Below are 19,599 nucleotides of genomic sequence, written 5' to 3'. Positions count from 1 at the left end.
GCCACAGGTTTAATGCCTCCTTCCACTGCTGCTCACAAATGCTCCTCTCCTCACTCCCTCCAGCACAGCACAAACTCTAGAAATACTAGTCTGGTCGTAAACAAGCACTTAAACTACAGTAGAATCCCGTTTATCTGAGCCTCCATTATCTAGCTCTTTGCATTAACCAAACCACCAGTCACCCAAGGCTGACAGCGGTGGGGCTAGAGCAGTCAGCCCAGGGTGGGTGGGACTCTGGCTGTCAAAATAAGGGATGGAAAGGTCTTTGCCAATTCTCCTCATTATCCAAATGTTTGAATATCCGATCTGGTCCGAGTCCCAGGTAGATCAGAAAAACTGGGTTCCATTGTGTGTTATTGTTGATTAGATTGTGATAGTGTTCAAAATGTTCTAGGCACTCTCCAAACACAGAACTAGACACAATCTCTGCCCTGGAGAATTTACAGTTTTTAAAAACATTTTGTCACTCTAAATAGCCATTCTGCCTTTTATGTATTTTCTAGCTAAATAGATGCAAGTGACTTGTAAGCACTATTTTCCTGCTGGAGCAGAACTGTGCATGTGCAAATAACACAGCCACCACTTGGTTGAAGACCTTGGTTGAAATCTTAATCCCAAATGTACTTTGTTGTAGGTTACAAATTAAACTGGGTTGAGTGGTTTTAGCTTAGTTCATATTGAGCATTTATCCAGGTAACAGAATGAACACACCAAGAGCCTGATCCAAAGCTCATTGAAGTAAATGGAAAGATTCCCATCCAGCTCCATGGTCTTTGAAACACACAGTAAAAATAAAGAGAGAGAGAGAGAGAGAGGTTTACAAATAATCTGCCAATAGAAAAAAAAGGATTCCTCTTTAGAAAATGCATGTCCTCCAGTGAAGGAGCACAGGAACTACCAGGTGTGACTTAAGGGACCAACCACATCGTGTGAATAGTAAATAATGAATGCTCATTAGTAAGCTACTCATTGAGGGCCAGATTCTGCCCCCCCTAACTCTCACTAAGTAATACATTACTCAGCAGATGCTGATTACAAAAAAACGGTACTATTCCATCCAACTATAATGTGGCAGAACATAGCTCTAAATGATTGCAAATAAGGAACCAATCAGTCAAAAGGACAACCTGAACAATGGCAATTCATGGACAGAAAAAAGGACTAACTTAATTAGGTAAATTATTCACTGTTAATGTGACTATCTCTAGTCAGAGGACAGGCTCAGCGCTGGGAGGGCAGATGTTTCACAACTTATTATTGAGGTGTATTGGCACAGCAGTGCAAGCATGTTTGCACAGTGCATACCTACACTAGCTTTGAGAATAGCCATTTTTGTCACTGACTATTAATTTTAGAGACCCTGAGGTTTTAGATACTGTAGGCAATTTTCACCTGCAGTTACTGAAATTATCAGATATTAAAAGTGAAATCTCCATCTTACAGTTATAAAAGATTCAAAAATAGATCTGGAACTGCTGAAAGATACAGCTTTGAAATTGCTGAGAAGTTCCGTGCTAAAAGTATGCTACATTTTGAAAATGTTTGAATTCCTTTTCCTCTGAAGGGCTCAGGCTTGAAATATACATTTTAAGTAGTCTGAGCTTTCATTCTGTGTGAGCACCATCTTTTCACAAAGCCAAATATTTAGCTGGATTTGATGACACTGAAAGTAATGAACAATGGACTCATCCAACAGATAATGAATGAAGCAATCATCCCAAAACAGGGAGGGAGGAAGTTCAGAGAAAGAAAAATGACAGTGCAATAGCCACGGTGTTCATAAATCTCAGAACCATTTTGTATTTCAAGCAACATTAGAGATGATATATAGTGTTTAAGATATGTGATCCTTTAAATATTAATTGCCACATCAGTCACATAACAAAGATAAAAAGAACAGGAGTACTTGTGGCACCTTAGAGACTAGCAAATTTATTTGAGCATAAGCTTTCATGGGCTAAAACCCACTTCATCAGATGCATGCAGTGGAAAATACAGTTGGAAGATAGATAGATATACACAGAAAACATGAAACAATGGGTGTTCTCTGTGTGTGTATATAAAATCTCCCCACTGTATTTTCCACTGCATGCATCTGATGAAGTGAGCTGTAGCTCACGAAAGCTTATGCTCAAATAAATTTGTTAGTCGCTAAGCTGCCACAAGTCCTCCTTTTCTTTTTAAGGATACAGACTAACATGCTGCTACTCTGAAACATAACAAAGATAGATTCTCTCAGACCAGAGTATGTATTACCAGAATCAGTTGTAAGTTTAACGGGACACTTTGCAAAGTGAGAAATGCCTGATCTCTGTAACCCATGCAGAACATTCTGGGCAAGAGGAGGGGTTGGCATCTGCGCAGGGATTGAGGCACTTATCAACGGAGTTGGGGTGCCAAGCACTAATAGGGGTGTGGATTAGGTGATTATGTTTGTGGATCCATGAACAGTTGGGCTCCCAACTTCATCTTACAAGGTAGAAGAGTACAATCAAAAGTTGTAGGTGTTTGCTGGGTAGAAGTGCTAACAGAATGGGGCTCTGCTGAATCACACACTTATATGTTCCTTATCTTCTTCTGTGTTTGGGGAACTTCCAAAATCTTTTCACCAGACCTCCACCCTCGGCTCATTCAAATCATCTCTAAAAACTCACTTCTGCAGCATTGCCTACAAAAGTCATGCCCAGATTCATAAAAAAAATTAAACCAATAGAATGTATGTCTGAGAAAGCTTGCTGTCTTCTTAGTATAACCCATCTGCTTCCTCCTCTCTCCCTGCTGCATGTTATGCTCCTCACTTGTCCACCATTTAATATGCAAGCTCCTTGGGGCAAGGACCTTACTTCTATATGTTGCTTGTGAAGTGCATAGCACACTTGTGGATACTAGCAAATAAATAAAAATGTATGGGGCCAGCCCCAAATATAAACTACTTTATAAAATATTACAGTTAAATTTCATGGCTTTCTTGTATAAGGAGAGAGTAAATAGTCTATATAGATAGATGCATGTCTTCTGCTGAACATCAGGTTGGCAGGGTGGGGAGGGAGAGAGACCTCACACCATATCATTAATTGCTGGAGACAGCTAAGAGAATCCATTAAGTAGAGCTGCTGTCAGAGCCATTCCTTAGTGCCATGTGATTTTTAGCCTACTGAGCTCTGCTTCTGAAATCTCCATCACCATTTTTTTTTTCTTCTTGTGCTCACTTTTATTTTCCCAAATGATACAGAACAGCAGTGGTTGTTCCGCAATGGAGATACCCATCTCTTTCCTGCTTGCTGCAGCTTGGCATATAATTTGGTGATTCATCACCGTGGAGTTGTTACTTAACAAATTCATCCGTGGGGTAATTGCAGTGAAGTCAATGGAGTTACACCACAGTTGAACATGATACACTGCGTTGGGCTGGAATTTTTCTCCACAACCTCTTCCACTTGCTTCCCGAGAAATTAGCTCAAATCTGGACTCGTCACTGAGTTTGTATTTTTTTTTATTGGCATACAGCAACACTACATGGAGGTGATTAAGCTCAAATGCAGCTGGTTGGGTATAGCAGTTTACCACATCTCCAAAGCACATAATAATAAATCAGATTATATACCTATTCTAAAACACACTAGTGCATGCGCATTACATTTTACATTGTATCACGCTTTATAACTGCCTTACTAATTTTTGGTTTCAGAGTAGCAGCCGTGTTAGTCTGTATCCGCAAAAAGAAAAGGAGTACTTGTGGCACCTTAGAGACTAACAAATTTATTTGAGCATAAGCTTTCATGAGCTACAGCTCCTCCAGGTACCTCCCCCGAAGCTCCCATTGGCCGGGAACTGGCGGGGGTGGAGGTGCTGCGGGGAACTGGTACTCTTCTGGCTCTGTCAATCTGTTTCTTCACTTCAGCAGGTGGGTACTGTAGTTGTAAGAACGCTTGATAGAGATCTTGTAGGTGTTTGTCTCTGTCTGAGGGGTTGAAGCAAATGTGATTGTATTGTAGAGCTTGGCTGTAGACAATGGATCATGTGGTGTGGTCTGGATGAAAGCTGGAGGCATGTAGGTAGGAATAGCGGTCAGTAGGTTTCCGGTATACGGTAGTGTTTATGTGACCATCGCTTATTAGCACCGTAGTGTTCAGGAAGTGGATCTCTTGTGTGGACTGGTCCAGGCTGAGGTTGATGGTGGGATGGAGACTGTTGAAATCATGGTGGAATTCCTCAAGGGCTTCTTTTCCATGGGTCCAGATGATGAAGATGTCATCAATGTAGCGCAAGTAGAGTAGGGGCATTAGGGAACGAGAACTGAGGAAGCATTGTTCTTAGTCTGCAGAAGAGAAAGAATGAGGGGGGATTTGATAGCTGCTTTCAACTACCTGAGAGGTGGTTCCAGAGAGGATGGTTCTAGACTATTCTCAATAGTAGAAGAGGACAGGACAAGGAGTAATGGTCTCAAGTTGCAGTGGGGGAGGTTTAGGTTGGATATTAGGAAAAACTCTTTCACTAGGAGGGTGGTGAAACAGTGGAATGCGTTACCTAGGGAAGTGGTAGAATCTTCTTCCTTAGAAGTTTTTAAGGTCAGGCTTGACAAAGCCCTGGCTGGGATGATTTAATTGGGGATTGGTCCTGCTTTGAGCAGGGGGTTGGACTAGATGACCTCCTGAGGTCCCTTCCAACCCGGATATTCTATGATTCTAAGTCAGCCATAAAAATGTTGGCATACTGTGGAGCCATGCGGGTACCCATAGCAGTGCTGCTGATTTGAAGGTATACATTGTCCCCAAATGTGAAATAATTATGGGTGAGGACAAAGTCACAAAGTTCAGCCATCAGGTTTGCCCTGACATAATGTCGCTAAGGTGCCACAAGTACTCCTTTTCTTTTTACTAATTTTTGTAACCAATCCCTGTACAGAGCTTGAACCATCCACGGGCTGCAAAATATATTAATAAGCAAAGCTGCAGCTGCAAGCTTATCACACAGTACTCTTCTTACTATTTCTTTATTTACTAACTACATGTATTTTACAAGGCCACTTGTGAATTTATGGTTTGGCCATTGTTAACATGTTTCCTTACTTCTATTTTCTTTCATTGTTCATACAAGGCATACATGTTGTAGCAAGAAAGTGCTTGCTAGCACTCAGAGGCTCGGTCCTTCAGTGTGAAGACAAATAAATGTCAACTCAGATAAACAGGAAAACTGTAAAAAAATATATCTTCTGTTAAATTCATGGAATGAAAACAAAAAATCCGAAATGCAACAGAAAATTAGCTCTTGCTTTAAGAGTATGTGGAAGTTGGCCTGGAAGTTTTTTGTATGGTTTAGTACATACATCCCTGACCCTGCTCTGCTTCTTCAGTCTGCCAGGAAGCTGTATGGGAAGCCTTTCGGATCTTTCTGGATCGGATTCCTGATACAAATGAATATCAGAACTGGGTCAATGCCTGCCAGCGAGAAACCTTCTGCATATTTGACATTGGCAAAAACTTCAGCAACTCCCAGGAACATCTGGAGATAATCCAACGGGTAAGAACGACTGAACTTTCTTTAGAAATGTGAAGATTTCCCAGATTCCACCCCTTAAATGTCATGCATAAGGGTAAGGACTAACATAGACAAGGGAGGGTGCACTGCAAAAAATCAACATTCACTGGGTGAAAAAAAAGTGGTGTTAACAATAAAGTAAACAGAAGGACTAACAGGCTTCTCGTGTTTGACTGAATACACCCACTGGTAAAAACTTTTTTTTTAATCTTTTTGCAGCGAGTAAAACATAGACCCTTCCAGGAAAGGTAAGTAAAGCAAAAGTAGAGTACTCGCCAGTTGATGCTACTGCCTTTTTTGAAAAAGGTATGTGCAGATGTATGTGGGTGTGAGAGAGTGCGTGCATGTACAGAACCCCGGTGTGCACTGTGTGTAGTATATGTGAGACAGCTGTGTGTTTTGTACAATAATAGAGCCCCATATAATTAAGGCTGTGCAAAAGTCTTAGCTAATACCTGTTTCCTTTGCAACATCACGAAAAATTCTCCTTGCTTAGTGTGACCATGAGGTTCAGATGAGGCCAAAGCCTCTGCTAGAATAGGTGTCATGAGAGAGTAGGACTAACACACATACATACCCCAAAATTCTCTGCAAAACCTGAAAGTTAAATAAAAAGAAGACAGAGAAAAGGAGAAATCTTTGGTGTGGGAAAAAGTCAGCCATTCCATGACTTGATTGTAGGGGTTCTAATCACTTTTGCTGCATTCTACAAGAAAGTGCAAATCCTGTGCTTTAATTTAAAAAATTAAACATCCCCATAATGAAAATATGCTTATCTCAGTGTTAACTGATGTTCAGCTATCCTGTAAATCCTACCATGTAGAAAATTGTCTCTACATAGGCTTTAAGGGCTTGTCTACACTGGGAAATGTACGGAAAGAGCTATTTCAGAATAATAGTGCCTTTTTCAGATTTAACTTAATCCACTTCTAGAATAGCTATTTTGGTAAATTCCTAATCATAGACAAGCCCTAAATATAGCAGTTGGAGAAACTTAGCCCAACCCCATCCCAATCATCTCAGTTAAATGGGTCACCACTTGGGACCATCTGCAGACCAGTTTTATTAAGCGCAAGTGTTTGCTTTGATCCTTTCCTTTTTAATTAACCACCCCCCCACACACACAAATTAAAATGTAAAAACTATGTTAAAGGAACACCGTCGACTTAAAGTAAATTTACTTTTTGAAACTGACAAGCAATTTCCTATGATAACCTACTCAAATCCCCCTGCCAATCTTAGAGATTCTCAATAATCAAATTTTCCTATTTTTAAAAAGTTTTTCTCTTCCTATTGCTATGTGAAAGATACAGACAAACAACATGATGGCAATGATTAATTAACTTACAATATGAAAAGTGCAGTCAAATGCAACAGAAAACAAACTGAAAAATGTTTCTTCTTGAATCACTTTAAAATGATTGTATCCTTATCATGTCACTTGTAGCCACAGAAGTAATATTTTTAAATTAAGGTTCTCCCTTTAACATGATGTTGAAATTATGCAGTCATTGCCTTTTAAATACGAACCAGGATATGCAAAACTTAAGATTCTAACATAGCAACAGTAACTCAGTTATGTTGGATATATGTAACTTTTTTCCATTTCTATTTTTCTGAGTTCATGTGTAGCTTAATATATTATTTGTTGTCATAAAAATATATTGCATAAAATATATAAGATGTACATAGCTGGTGAGTTCACATTGCTGTTGGAATCTTAAGCTTTGCAAAAAATTGTTGTGATTTTAACTGTTCAACTGTTTAATTTTTCACTAATGTTATTTTGCTATCTCTGTGTAGCTATACGGACCATGTATGTGCTGTGTACATATGAACATGCCTTGGGTGAAATCCTGGTCACATTGAAGTCAATGGCAAAATTCTTATTGACTTCAAGTGAAGCCAAGATTTTAGTCCTTGTGTGCATTTTCTTTATGAAGGGTATACATTTTAGTAGAGATACCTTTATTGTGTGTGTGTGTGTGTATGTAAAAGAAATGGCATGTTTCAATAAGATAAGATTTATTCCTATCGTGATTTTTTTTAGTTTGATTAAGAAGCAATTTAAATTATTGTTTTGAATGCTATAGTGAGTTGAAGCTCTTTCTGCCAGGATACAAAAATTGTTCATAGTTCACTAGAAGCCACAGAAAGAAGATGTATTATGCAATATATATGATATATTAGCTGAAAAGATAACCCCCACCCAGCTTCTTTCCATGCAGCTTAAAAATAAGTAGGTAGATTATTACAGTCCTATCTAAGAGATGTAATGGTAGATGCTTGGCAGACAACAGACCATCACTAAAATTCAATGGGATAAACTCCTAGAAAATTATGTATGGTGCATGAAAACTAAAGAAACATGTAGAGAAATGAGGAAAGGGTTGAACCTTGCTTAAAACTCCTCAGTAGAAACTGAGAAATTTATACGTCAATTTCAGGCATATCACTGCTATTGTGTATAATTTATTTATTTATAATATTTATTCATATTGAAAAACTCTAGGTACAATTCTATAACAGTTTTAATCCACTGAAATTCTATTAAAGTTAATGGAATACACTCACATAAAACCAGTGTAACAAAATAGAAGTTCAGGTCCTACGTTAAGAGAACATCAGGACTACAGGGTAAAACCCTCAAAAGGCTGAAAATGACAAAATTAAAGTTGCATGCTTAATTCTGCCCCCTTGTACGTAAATATTATGGTACAGTCTTAATCATGTAATTATCTGGTTGTTGAATTACTATAATATAATTTCATACAATTGTTTGTACAAGTAGATAATCATGTGTGGCAACTTGTAATATTTTTTCATTGTTTTCAAATATTGTTATCATTGTCACAATGTCCTTAGTAATTTTGATTTAACTATTCTGAGTTTTCTGCTTTCTTAGGTATGTAGTTTAATAATGCAAGGCCTGATTAAATTCCCATTCACGTCAGTGCAAATGTCAGCAGCCACTCAGTATACATGGGCTGAAGTGGCTAATTATTAAGCTAATTTCCAATGCTCGCATGCACAGCACAACTTTCCTTATGTGCAGTTCAGAGGATGAGGCAGATAACAATGAAGTTATTTGTATTTCAGCTGAGCAATTTTAGCTGAAAATGTAGGTGGCCGTGGCTCTATGCTATTAAACTTATTCTTTACTACTGAACTGTTTGGAGGAATGATTTCATGTACCTTTTATGAACTCTGCCAAGCACAGATTCGTACTCAGTGCTAAAATATGCTACACATACATATCTAAGTTTCTAGAAAAAAACATGGTATTATATTCAGTTCCCACCACACACGATATTCAGAGAATGAGGCAAAGGATCTACTGTCCACCTCCTCTAATTTTTTCATGGTATAACTAAGTTATTAAGTTAGCTATTTGTGCGTGTGCAGCATGACCTGCCTTGGCTACATATGCTAAGAGCTTAGTGTTGTCATCATGAACAAAATACTTTGCATATGCAATGTATTTTCTCTCACTCAGATCAATTTTCACCAGAACACTCCACTCATAGGCATTTCCTCCGTAAAAGCTATTTTCCCTCAATTTGGTGTATTCACTAGTGTTGTCACGTGACATCACAGCCACCATCCTTCCAGCCAAGGGAGATTGGACATATTGCTAGCATAGAATGTCATACTTCTTTTTTAGTTAAAAGAGTACCAGCAATTCAAAGCATATGTGAGGCATTTCCTCCTCTTTCCAGTGTAATCTTGGCTAGCTTGGGGAAAGAGACTTCTATTGAATTCAGACGTCCAGTTTGGTAGTACAAAAAACAGCCTCCCTGTCACCAGAAATTATTTGAAATACCAATAATGTAAGATAGACCACTGGTAAAAAGTAATAGATATAATTCAGGCAGCCAGCTGGCAGAGCTAGATTAAGTCAGGACTTTGTGCTCTTAAACTCTGGTCATGCACAGATCTGGTGCGCTATCGAGGTGCCATTCCTGTGTTTGAAGAGAAGATGGGGCCAGAGCTGCAAAGTTCAGATCTGGATTTGAATCTAAACTTTCTCAAAGTTCTGGGGTATCCGGTTTTAGGCCTATCGTAGACAGGCCTATGATGTCTGGATCCAGATCTGAATCCAAACTTTCCTATAATTCAGGAAGGTTTTGATCTCGGGATCTGGTTTAAGACCAGACCATTACGAGTTTAAAGGGGATCAATGACAGCCATCTGGCTGCCGGTGGTCTGACAACTGATTCTCACTATTCCCCCCCCCCCCCCTTAATTAGCCAGGAAAAATATAAGAGGTATTGTATAGTCAGAGTCCAATGGCTCCAAGATGAGAATTCTAAAGAGATGCTCAGACCATGCTTCATGTCATGACTAGCAAGGGAGAAAATATTTGGTTTAGAAAATATTCACACACAGAGAGTTATTGACTTGGGGCCCAATCCAATTCTGACTTAAGTCAAAGGCAAAACTTTCACTGACTTCAGTCAGCAAAGAAACAGGCCCGAAACAGCTATTGTATGTATAATCTGACTATATGCTATTATCGCATTTTAAAGGGCCCACTCTCTTTATGATTATTCATAGAATTAATGAAATTTCACAAGCAAGCTCATGTTAGGTGTGGTATTCATACAACTACATGGTGTATGCATATATCACATAATAGTTTCTTAGTGAAAGGAGGAATGTTATGCTGGAAAAAGGACATAAATATAAGTTCTAAAATTCCCAAATAAAAAAGCAATTGATTGCTCCACTGCCTTGTTTAGAATGTAATTAAATGTAATGTAATCAAAATATTACATTAAAAATAACTTCCTTTGTTTAAAACTGCATTTAATGTAGAAGCCAAAATTTCATTATATTCCTGCTGATAATGACACCGCATTCATGCTGGCCATTAAATCATTCCTTTCTGTCTTGATTAATAGGAAAGATGAAATATCTACAGAGAAGACAGGTGGCAAAAAGCTTGAGGACATTTCTTCCCTTTCTACAGGTAAAATTGAAACTGCTTGTCCATTAGCACAAAATTGGAAGAAACAATTACGGTTAGAATTTAGAAGGCTGTAATTTGGTGACTGCAACAAAAGTAAAAAATGTTCAGTTAGGTACAACCAAAAAAAAAAGTGTTTTAGCAAAATCATCTATACCGAGAACATTAGGATTTCTGTGTAGTGTACCTGGACATTCAGACAAAAAAAACCATGACTCTAACTTGGTTTCTTGCATTATTTTCCATTCCAAGGGTGCACTTTCATAAACTTCACCTTTTCTAGTTTGATTTGCAGCCAATAAGATGTCACAGTGTTCATTTTGGTTTCACTTATAAAACAATGTTTGGAGTTTGAGCTGTTGCATTTTGTTAGCCAAAATTAGCAGACTAGGATATACCAATACAATTCTTTATTTTCAAGTGGCTAGCCAGAAAGTCATATTAATCAGCATATTAATTCAAGCTTTTATTTAAAAGGTGTGGCAAGAAAGAATGTTAGCAGGTGCAATGTGTTTCAAGCTTTGAAAAGTAGTTTTTTTTTAAATGGTAAAATATTGAAATTAAAAACTGTAAATATTAGCAGCTTAGTGAAGTAAATGGTCAATCATTATATTTTCTTTATTGATTTGTGTATTATAGAAACTTCTTAAAACGGACTTTAACCAAGGTGTTTCTAATATTACAAATTTATTTGCTTCCAATGGAAAATTCAAGTTTTTTTCCCAAAGCCTCTTATTACTTTAAATTGACTACTAGTGAAAGATATTAGTCTGCCATATGGAGCACCCTCCAGCAACACACTGCAGCAGAACAGGTGTGCTGCCTCAGTTTCCCTCCTTCAGAAGACCAGTAACTCCACACCAGGCTCTCTCTGCCTCAATAACACCCCTGCTCCAAAAATTGTAGAAAATAGTCCATCACAAAAGACCCAAAACATAGTCCATTTATCACCCCCAGTGCATGTAGTCCATAAAATACCACCACATGTTGTCCTTTGACACCCTCTCCCCCTCCCCCACCACACACACACACACATCACACTTCAGCATTTTGTGTCACACATGGGCCCTTTGTGGGTCTTCTCTTATCCTTCTCCCAGGACAACCACCCCCATCCTTCCAGCTGGAATGCAAGCCTGCTCTTCCCAGCAGAATGGCCTTTCGTCTTGCAGTTCATCCTCATCATCCACCACTTCCCCTGTTCTATTAATGTCTCAGATCTCAGACAGACCAAGAGGCAGGCCCTTCCACTGTTCCCCTAACTCCAGCTCTGCAGCGAGGAGACATCAGCAGGAAAGTCCCTCCGCTGCTCCCTTGCCTTAAGCTCTCTTTGGCCCTCAGCCTTAACTCTATGGCACACATGTTAGTATGCAACTCTGCTGCTTTCTGGCCTTCAGCCCTCTGGCCCTGTCTTGGGAAGGTTAGTCATCAAATCGCTCTACTGCTCTCCTGCCTTTGGCCCTCCCCCAGGAACAATCTACTGCTTCCCGCAGGAACCTTCTACACTTTCCTTGTCCCTGGAAAGTTCTCACCTGCCAGTCTCTCCCCTCTAGGGCCCACATGCCCTCTTTTAAGCCATTTGGGGGCAGCTTACCAGACACAGGTGCACTAGCTTCTTTCCTCTTAAAAAGCCAGTGTCAACCAGTGATACAGTCATAGAAACAAGGATTGCAACTGTAAAATCAAATCTACACATTAATTTACCATGTAGTAAGGACATTTAGCAGAATATGTGTATTGTATGCCATTATATACATATATCCAAGTCCTCCGCTGTCCCTTGCCTTAAGCCCTCTTTGGCCCTCAGCTTCAGCTCTCTGGCTTAGAAGTTTGCAGAGTTAAACTCAGAGTTAAACTCTGCTTACAGTTACTCATATGCAAACCCACTGACTTTTATGATATTCATGAAAGGCCATATATTATACACAGGAAAAAGACTTTCAGTCATGCCTTAATTCATTATCACATTTCAACAGCCCAAGCTTCTCCTCTCTCTCTCTCTCTTTCTCTCTCTCTCTCTCTCACTCACACACACAAGAAATTAGGAAGTGCATTTTCTGTCAGTTGGTAGCTAAGCAACAGAGAAAGGTGACTTATTTTTGCCATTTTGCAAATGAATGTCCCTTTCTCACTTCCTTTTTATTTTGAATCCCAGCAGGTGCCCCTAACGTATCTCCACCTCCATATGCATCAGCTCCTAATGGCACACTACGCAACGAAATTGTCAATGACACAAAGACTCCTGTGAAGGTGAGGACGGTCTAATATCCTATTTACTATTGATTCACCTCTCTTTACACTAACATGGCAAATAAATAAATAAATAAATGTTGTTTGTAGATCTCTGCAGTTCACAGCCGTTAGTGCTATTTTCTATTCACTTCAATTAAGATTCAAGGGTTTTATTAGCCTCTCTTCTATACGCTAATCATGAATAATGGTTCCTGCTCATGAGAGTCCAAAATATACAGACATTATAATTCTTTGAAGCATAGTTCTCCCTCTTTTTCTTTGAATCAAGGATGTTAGGCCTAATTACACAATTTTGTAATCCTACTGTTTTATGTAAAAGCAGTGAAAATTCACACTCTGAGCTCTGTACTGCACAGTGGAACAGGCAAGAATATCGCCACTCCATCTGGCCTTTCTACCTTGTTAGCAACCAAGTGTGACACAGAAATCTTCCCCAACAGCTCTCCAGAGCAAACAGGCACCAAGGGCTTCAGCGGTTCAGGGATGCAAAGAGTCCCCTGTTACTGACAGAAATACCTCTATACAGCACTGGAAAAAAACTGACTGGCTTTTAAAAACTCATCTGCATAGGCTTTTCATTCTTCTTAGGCAGTGAAGTCAGGGAAATTGCAACTGATTGTTTCTTTTCTATCACTACTATCAATCACATTTAATTCACCGGGGCAAAGCAGACAAAAAAGTTTTAATTCATTTAGGGCCAGTTTTTTTAAAGGTAGTTAGGTGCCTTGTTAAAGTGAGGCACCTAACTACCTTTAAAAATCTGGCCCTCAACTCTTTATTATCTGTGGAGGGGAAAGAGCTGCGCAAAAGTCATTTGTTTCTAGTAATCCAGAGCCCCTAATACACTTCAAAATAAATTAACGTTGCCATGTTGTAGGCTCTCTCTCCATTCTCCCTTCATCCAAGTCCTTGGTAGTAGCCCCCTCATGGAACTGCTTCCAAGAGCAACGGTAGTAGTGATAAAAATTTATGTATCCTTGGTCCTCCACTTGTTGTAGACGGACACCGAATATCCACCTCCCTTTCTGACAAGCCATTGAAACCACAGACTTTTGTATGCACTGCATACAGCATATGTTACTCTAAAACTGAGGCATCTTGACGAATAATTGCACAACACCACCGCACGTGCCGTGCCACTGCAGAATATGCTGGCACAGACATACACTTGGTTTTATTTATCCTTGATTGTATGTAAAGTGCTCCTTTTGTCTCTTTCTCCTCTGTCACCATCATAATAGAGCAAGTCTCTTGTTCTGCTTGTTCCTGGCAGCTACCAAAACCCAGCTGCTCAGTTCTGGGACAAATCTCTCCAGTAGCCCAACGCCAACCTAGTTGACGGTGGAAAAAGAAAACCCACCTGTCTGTGGGACTAAGGTTGATCAGCCTGCAGTTCTTTTGGGTCATATCTCTTGATTTATACACTTCCGGTAATATCGTCTTATACATGAGGCAAAAGCATTTTTGGCTTTGCACAAGGGCTGAAATGTCCATGAAGTATAAAAAAAGGTCACATTTTTTAAGCATTAACAATATGTTCAATACTGTACAAGACAAAGACGACGGCGAGATGGTCCTTGCTCCAAGTTCCTTACATTTTTAATAGGCAGATAATAGAAAACCCACTGGGAAACAGAGAAGACTGTACTCTTTTACAGCATTTATTTTCAAATACAATTGGTTTGGCAATGGAATTGTACTGATATGGGTCAGTGTTACTGATTACCACAGGAGTCTTGAAGAAGGATTTGAAACAGAAGAAGGTTGGAATCTTTACACTGACTTTAGAGATTCCTGTATTCCACAGGTATCCAGGAGCAACATCTATAATACCAAGTTGTAAATTAACAAGTTGAACAATTTACCAAGGGAGATGGTGGATTCTCCATTACTTGAAATCTTTAAAGTTTGAGGATGCAGTTCTTAAAAGCACATAAGTCCACTGTCCTGAATGCTCCAATTCAGGCACAAGTTAGTGGGCTTGATATAGGAATTACAGGGTGAAATTCTATGGCCTGTGTTATGCAGGTCAGACTAGGTGATCATAAAGGACTCTTCTAGCCTTAAAAATATATGAATAAATAACACTAAATATGGGCTAAGTTCAAAATTCTTTCTGAAAGGGCCAAAAGTGGTTTCCCTCCTCCTGCCTCCCCAATGAGCAGTGCACTTTAGCTGGTTAATGAAGTGTTGTGTTTAAAATCATAGTACTAAAGTGTCTAACAACAAATTAAAAACAACAGTAGCCCAAATTCTGTTCTCATTTGCACCTCTGCAGTTTTGCCAACCTCAAGAGATCAAAAAGCATGCGTTGGATTCTCTAAAGAAAGCAAAAGTCATGAGACAGATCCCCAAAAAATCATGATATTTGCCCTACAAACCATGTTTTTTAGTCTGTCTGACTTTTTAAACTCTCCTCTACTGTGTGTATAATAATTTCAGGTTGAAAAATCCATTTTTAATGCACACAAAATGCATGCCGCTCCCTGGCTGCTCAGATGGAAACTCCACTTGCCTTCTCCTCACCAATAAGAAAGGGGAACTGCCTTCACTTCCTATTTCTTTCTTGACTCCTGCCCTCACCTGCCTCGCTGTCTCCCTGGGCTTTTCCTCTACCTGGATCCCAAGTAAAGGAGAAGTCCTAAGGCAGTGGAAGAAGGGAAGTGCTGCTGCTCGGTCTGAGGCTCAGGACCTCGCAGCAGCTTTTCCCTGACTCCCCTCTTCACTGCCTCCCATTGCCCTTCTCTCTGCTCTAGGGCCATACCTAAAGGCAGGGCTCAGGGGCAGGGCAGGTCTGTGTCCTTAGCCTAAAGGATCTCACACAGAGCTCTGCCCACATGCCCAGCACTGAAGAAAATCACAGGACTGGAGGAGCATCTCATGTTATCTCGACAGCTCCTCCTGCAGGCACCAAAATCCCAAGACTTGCGATCAGTTCATGAGAGTTAGGAACACCACCTCCCCTGGCTGCTCAGAGGGGACTCCCCTTACCCACCACTACCCCTAGGCAGAGGATGCTGCCCATCTATCCCCTCCATCCACCGCTGCATCACTGTCCGCTGCAACCTGCTCAACCTGCCTCCTACTCTTCAAACCCCCCATCCCGTCTCCCCGGCAACCACTAAACTTCTGCTCCTCCCAGTGCCCTGCTCCCCCTCACTCTCCCCAGTCACCCTTCACAGTGTGTCTGCTGCACCTCACTGTCCCTGTATCCTATCTAGCCCCCCGAACCACAAAGTGGCAGCCATTTTGCCTGGGGACATGTTTTCAATCTTACTGAAAACAGTGGAAGGCAGCAGCCATCTTTATTAAGGGCAGCCTCACTTCTTCTTGCAGATAGCCTTCAGGGAAATGGCAGCCATCTAGCTGGCTTCAGCCCCATTGACAGTTATAGGAGATTGTGGACATTTTGAATGAGGGAAAATTCATAAATAGGTGCCTTTCACCATGTTTTCATAAGATAGGTAAAAAAAAATCCCAAAATTGCTAGAGTTGCAATAAAATCAAAAGAGTTGGCAGTGATGCCTTTGAACCTAATTGTGAATAAGGTTAAACAGTGGTAAACAAAAGCAGAATGTTTGTATGAAGTGCTAAAGGTAACTACATGGGCAAGCTGAGACACAGCAAGGTTCAAACCTACGTTGTTTCCACAAAAAGCTTTATCTGACCATTACGCAGATGTCAGATAAATTGCCAAAAAAGTGGGGAGACGAAAAAGGGAAGGTACAGATCTATATTGCACTCTGATGATGTTGGGATCTCGAAAAAAAATTTATAACACCATTCATTTTGTAACAGAAGGCCTGATTCTCTTATCACATACAATGGTGTAAACCAGAAGTAACTCCCTGAAGATACAGTGAACAAAAACTTTTATAAGTGGGGGGAGAATCAGGCCCAATACTAAGACTTTTTTTTCTTTAAATGGAGTAAGCCCCCTTCCCTAGTCTAGAGGCAGCTGCCATTTTGAGCCTGCTTCATAGGAGAAACATAGCATGCTTTCTGATGCAGACATTACTTTTGTTCTTTCTTGTTCTGTTGTTCTCCCTGAAAGCACTTTGTGGAGTAAACATATCGGCTAACTCTGTGCCAAAATGAATAATTTAAAAATAATAATTAGAAATCCTTTTGATAAGATATATTTGAGAAACCTCTTCTGTAGCAAGAGTAAAAAGTCTTTGTACCCATTAAAGGTACTAAAGTGTTTAAAGAAATTACTTTGTCTTCATATTTTCCCTCCATGAAGCTCATTTCCTCTCTCTTTGTCCCAGGGGCTGGAGCCAGAGGTCACTAATACAGTCCCAGAATTCCCGGTGGAGCAGATGGTAGAGTTCAGTGTCACTCTCATCAATCAGGAGTACACAACAGAGCTGAATGATCCCAACTCCCCACAGTACCAGGAACTAGCGGGAAAATTTCAACATCAGGTAAGAGAGTTCACCCAATGCTAAAGAATGGGTCTTGTACATGACATTTGTTTATAACAAGAAACAACTGCATCATATTCACAATGTTAAAAACAAAGCATCACATACATTGGAGACCTCTCAGAGTACTATATTACAGAGTACTGTCTTATTAAAGAACAGTAATATCTTACAATAATGTAGGTTTCCATGGAATTGCTGCAGGTTACCATGGGGCATTAACACAAGAATTCAATAGTTTCTGCTGTACTTCACGGTCTCTTAATCAACACAAAATCCTTCCTAAACTTCAGGCCAATATCAAATTAGTGCAACAAGAATTGTTGAAGAAAAGACTGCCACAGAAGGTTTTACTTTCCTGCCACAAACGTGGATGCCCCAGCATTACAAAATTATTAGTATTATAGTATTAGTAGTAGGATGACATATTGGTATTATTCTTTACATTCAGTCGTTCATATGAGCCCTGGCCAGAACTAAGCATGTACAACCATATAGTAAACAGACAGGGGCAGGTCTTCAGCTATGTGTAGATTGTCATAGTTCCATGGAATCAATGGCTATGACAAACTTCCACCTGCTGAAAATCTGCCCATGAGCCTTGAATACTTTGTTTCAAAGCATAAAGTCTTTCCCAAGCTTTTAGATAGTAAGGTCTTCGGGGCATGGACCGTCATCTATGTTTGTACAGCCCCTAGCACAATAAAGGCCTGCTCTAGTTGATGGCTCTAGGTGCTACTGCAATATAAATAATAAATAGGAACTGCCCTCATTTGAAACAGACAACTCCTATTGTCCCTGCCTGTTGCACTTTCCCCCAAGCATAGACATCTCTTGCTTGAAATATCTGTTCATCTATCAGTCTAACAAGAATTCCGGCATCTGTTCCGTAGTATATCTGCAGATAACCAATCAGCAGAGCATTAGCCCCTCTTCAACATTAGGAAAGTCATTTGGGCCTAATCAGGAATTAATGGACAGTGCTTTGTAGTAATTTAATTTTCACAATAAACCTAATGAGCACTTTAATACAGATGTTGAGAGAAATTAGCTACTGTTGTCTGAACTACTTTTGGGAGCAAGCAGCCAAGGGACTGAAAGCACACCGCCTCTTCTAGTTATTTTACTGTGAACTAGAGCAGCAGTGATGTATTTATATCATTAATAATGCTAACTGCATCTTCAGTTAGCAATTTCATAGTTAGCACATAATGATGAGGTGGTCTCCAGGAGGCTTGCTTAATAAAATTAACCAAAAGTTAGTGCCAGTTTCTCCAGTGTTCCTTTGTGAGTTCTCCACAGCTATACTCATTCTTAATCAATTGTAGATACTCACAATGAAACTGCAAAGGGAGTATTGACAGAGCTAATAAGCAGCTGCTTCTCCCAAGATATCTAAGTGTATCTCATTAGTAAAGGTTGCTTTCAGACTTTTCTTTGCAGCACATATACTGGGGCTACCTCATATCTGTGTCTTTTGGTTGCTTTGTTTAGGAGTTTCTACAGTATTTTCATAAGAAAGAAACAAGAGAAAATGGATTTTGATTATTAAAGTATCCTCCTTTTTGTGAAACTTCATCTTACCATTTTAAAGGCTATGCAGCTATGTTTCTGACATGCAGTACTGAACAGTAAAACAGTTCACATGCTAGCACCATATGGGACAGCTGGCATGCCTTTCTCCAGAGATAGTACACAGGAGGCGAAGGGTGATCTTATCACCAGGTAGAACTGGAAGTGCATTAGTGGAGTGTGGGTAAGCAGGTTAGAACCAGCAGTGTGAACTCAACTAGCTCTGAAACCTCATCCACAAATTCTAATTCAGCTCTTTTTAGGGAGGGGACTGTTGGGACCCAAACATCCATGAGCTCATAACATAGCCCAAAACATAGCAAAAGAAATTCAAGTCATTGTAGATGTTTGTGGCACAAATGTGAACACTAACAGCTTTGCATAAAATTGGATGAAAATGAAGTTCACATATGTTTGTTTATGTAGACAAACTAACTTTCGCTTGGAGAAGGCAGGAAATAAGACACTACATATCTGATTAAAGCAGTGCTGTAATTTTATTGATTATAACACAAACAGAACCAAGGAAGGACTGCAAAGAGTCCCCTGCTAACAAGTAACCAGCAGGACAAGTCCAGTGCCTTACATTAGGCTCCATGTTTGCATGGCAATTAGGATGAGGCTACACCTACTCCTCCACCCCCCACATCAAGACAATCCAAGATCAAGATTGAGGTGGTTCCCAGATCTCTCTTGCTCTTTCCTCATGTGAGGGATGAGTTCTAGATAAGAGGTGCCATTTTCTGCACTAGATATGAAATCCTCCACTCCTCTAGTAATGCAGAGAAAGACTTCTAGGCAGATGCCATGTAGCCAACTCTGGAACTAGGATGGCACACTG

General features: G+C 39.9%; 1 protein-coding gene across 1 annotated transcript in view; it reads left to right on the top strand.

Annotated features, from left to right (window-relative positions):
- The window catches only part of IMPG1 (interphotoreceptor matrix proteoglycan 1), an 80,931-nt gene that overhangs the window by 15,336 nt on the left and 45,996 nt on the right, over positions 1-19,599 (top strand). Inside the window, exons 3-7 of the mRNA XM_043542550.1 lie at positions 5,354-5,520; positions 5,758-5,786; positions 10,443-10,510; positions 12,662-12,756; positions 17,031-17,186. Of these exons, the coding sequence (XP_043398485.1) occupies positions 5,354-5,520; positions 5,758-5,786; positions 10,443-10,510; positions 12,662-12,756; positions 17,031-17,186 (515 nt within the window). The remainder of the gene's footprint in view (positions 1-5,353; positions 5,521-5,757; positions 5,787-10,442; positions 10,511-12,661; positions 12,757-17,030; positions 17,187-19,599) is intronic.

Source organism: Chelonia mydas, chromosome 3 (assembly GCF_015237465.2).
Source record: "Chelonia mydas isolate rCheMyd1 chromosome 3, rCheMyd1.pri.v2, whole genome shotgun sequence".
Lineage (NCBI taxonomy): Eukaryota > Metazoa > Chordata > Testudines > Cheloniidae > Chelonia > Chelonia mydas.
The sequence above is the reverse complement of the archived record's forward strand: the minus strand, read 5'-3'. Positions and strand labels throughout refer to the sequence as shown.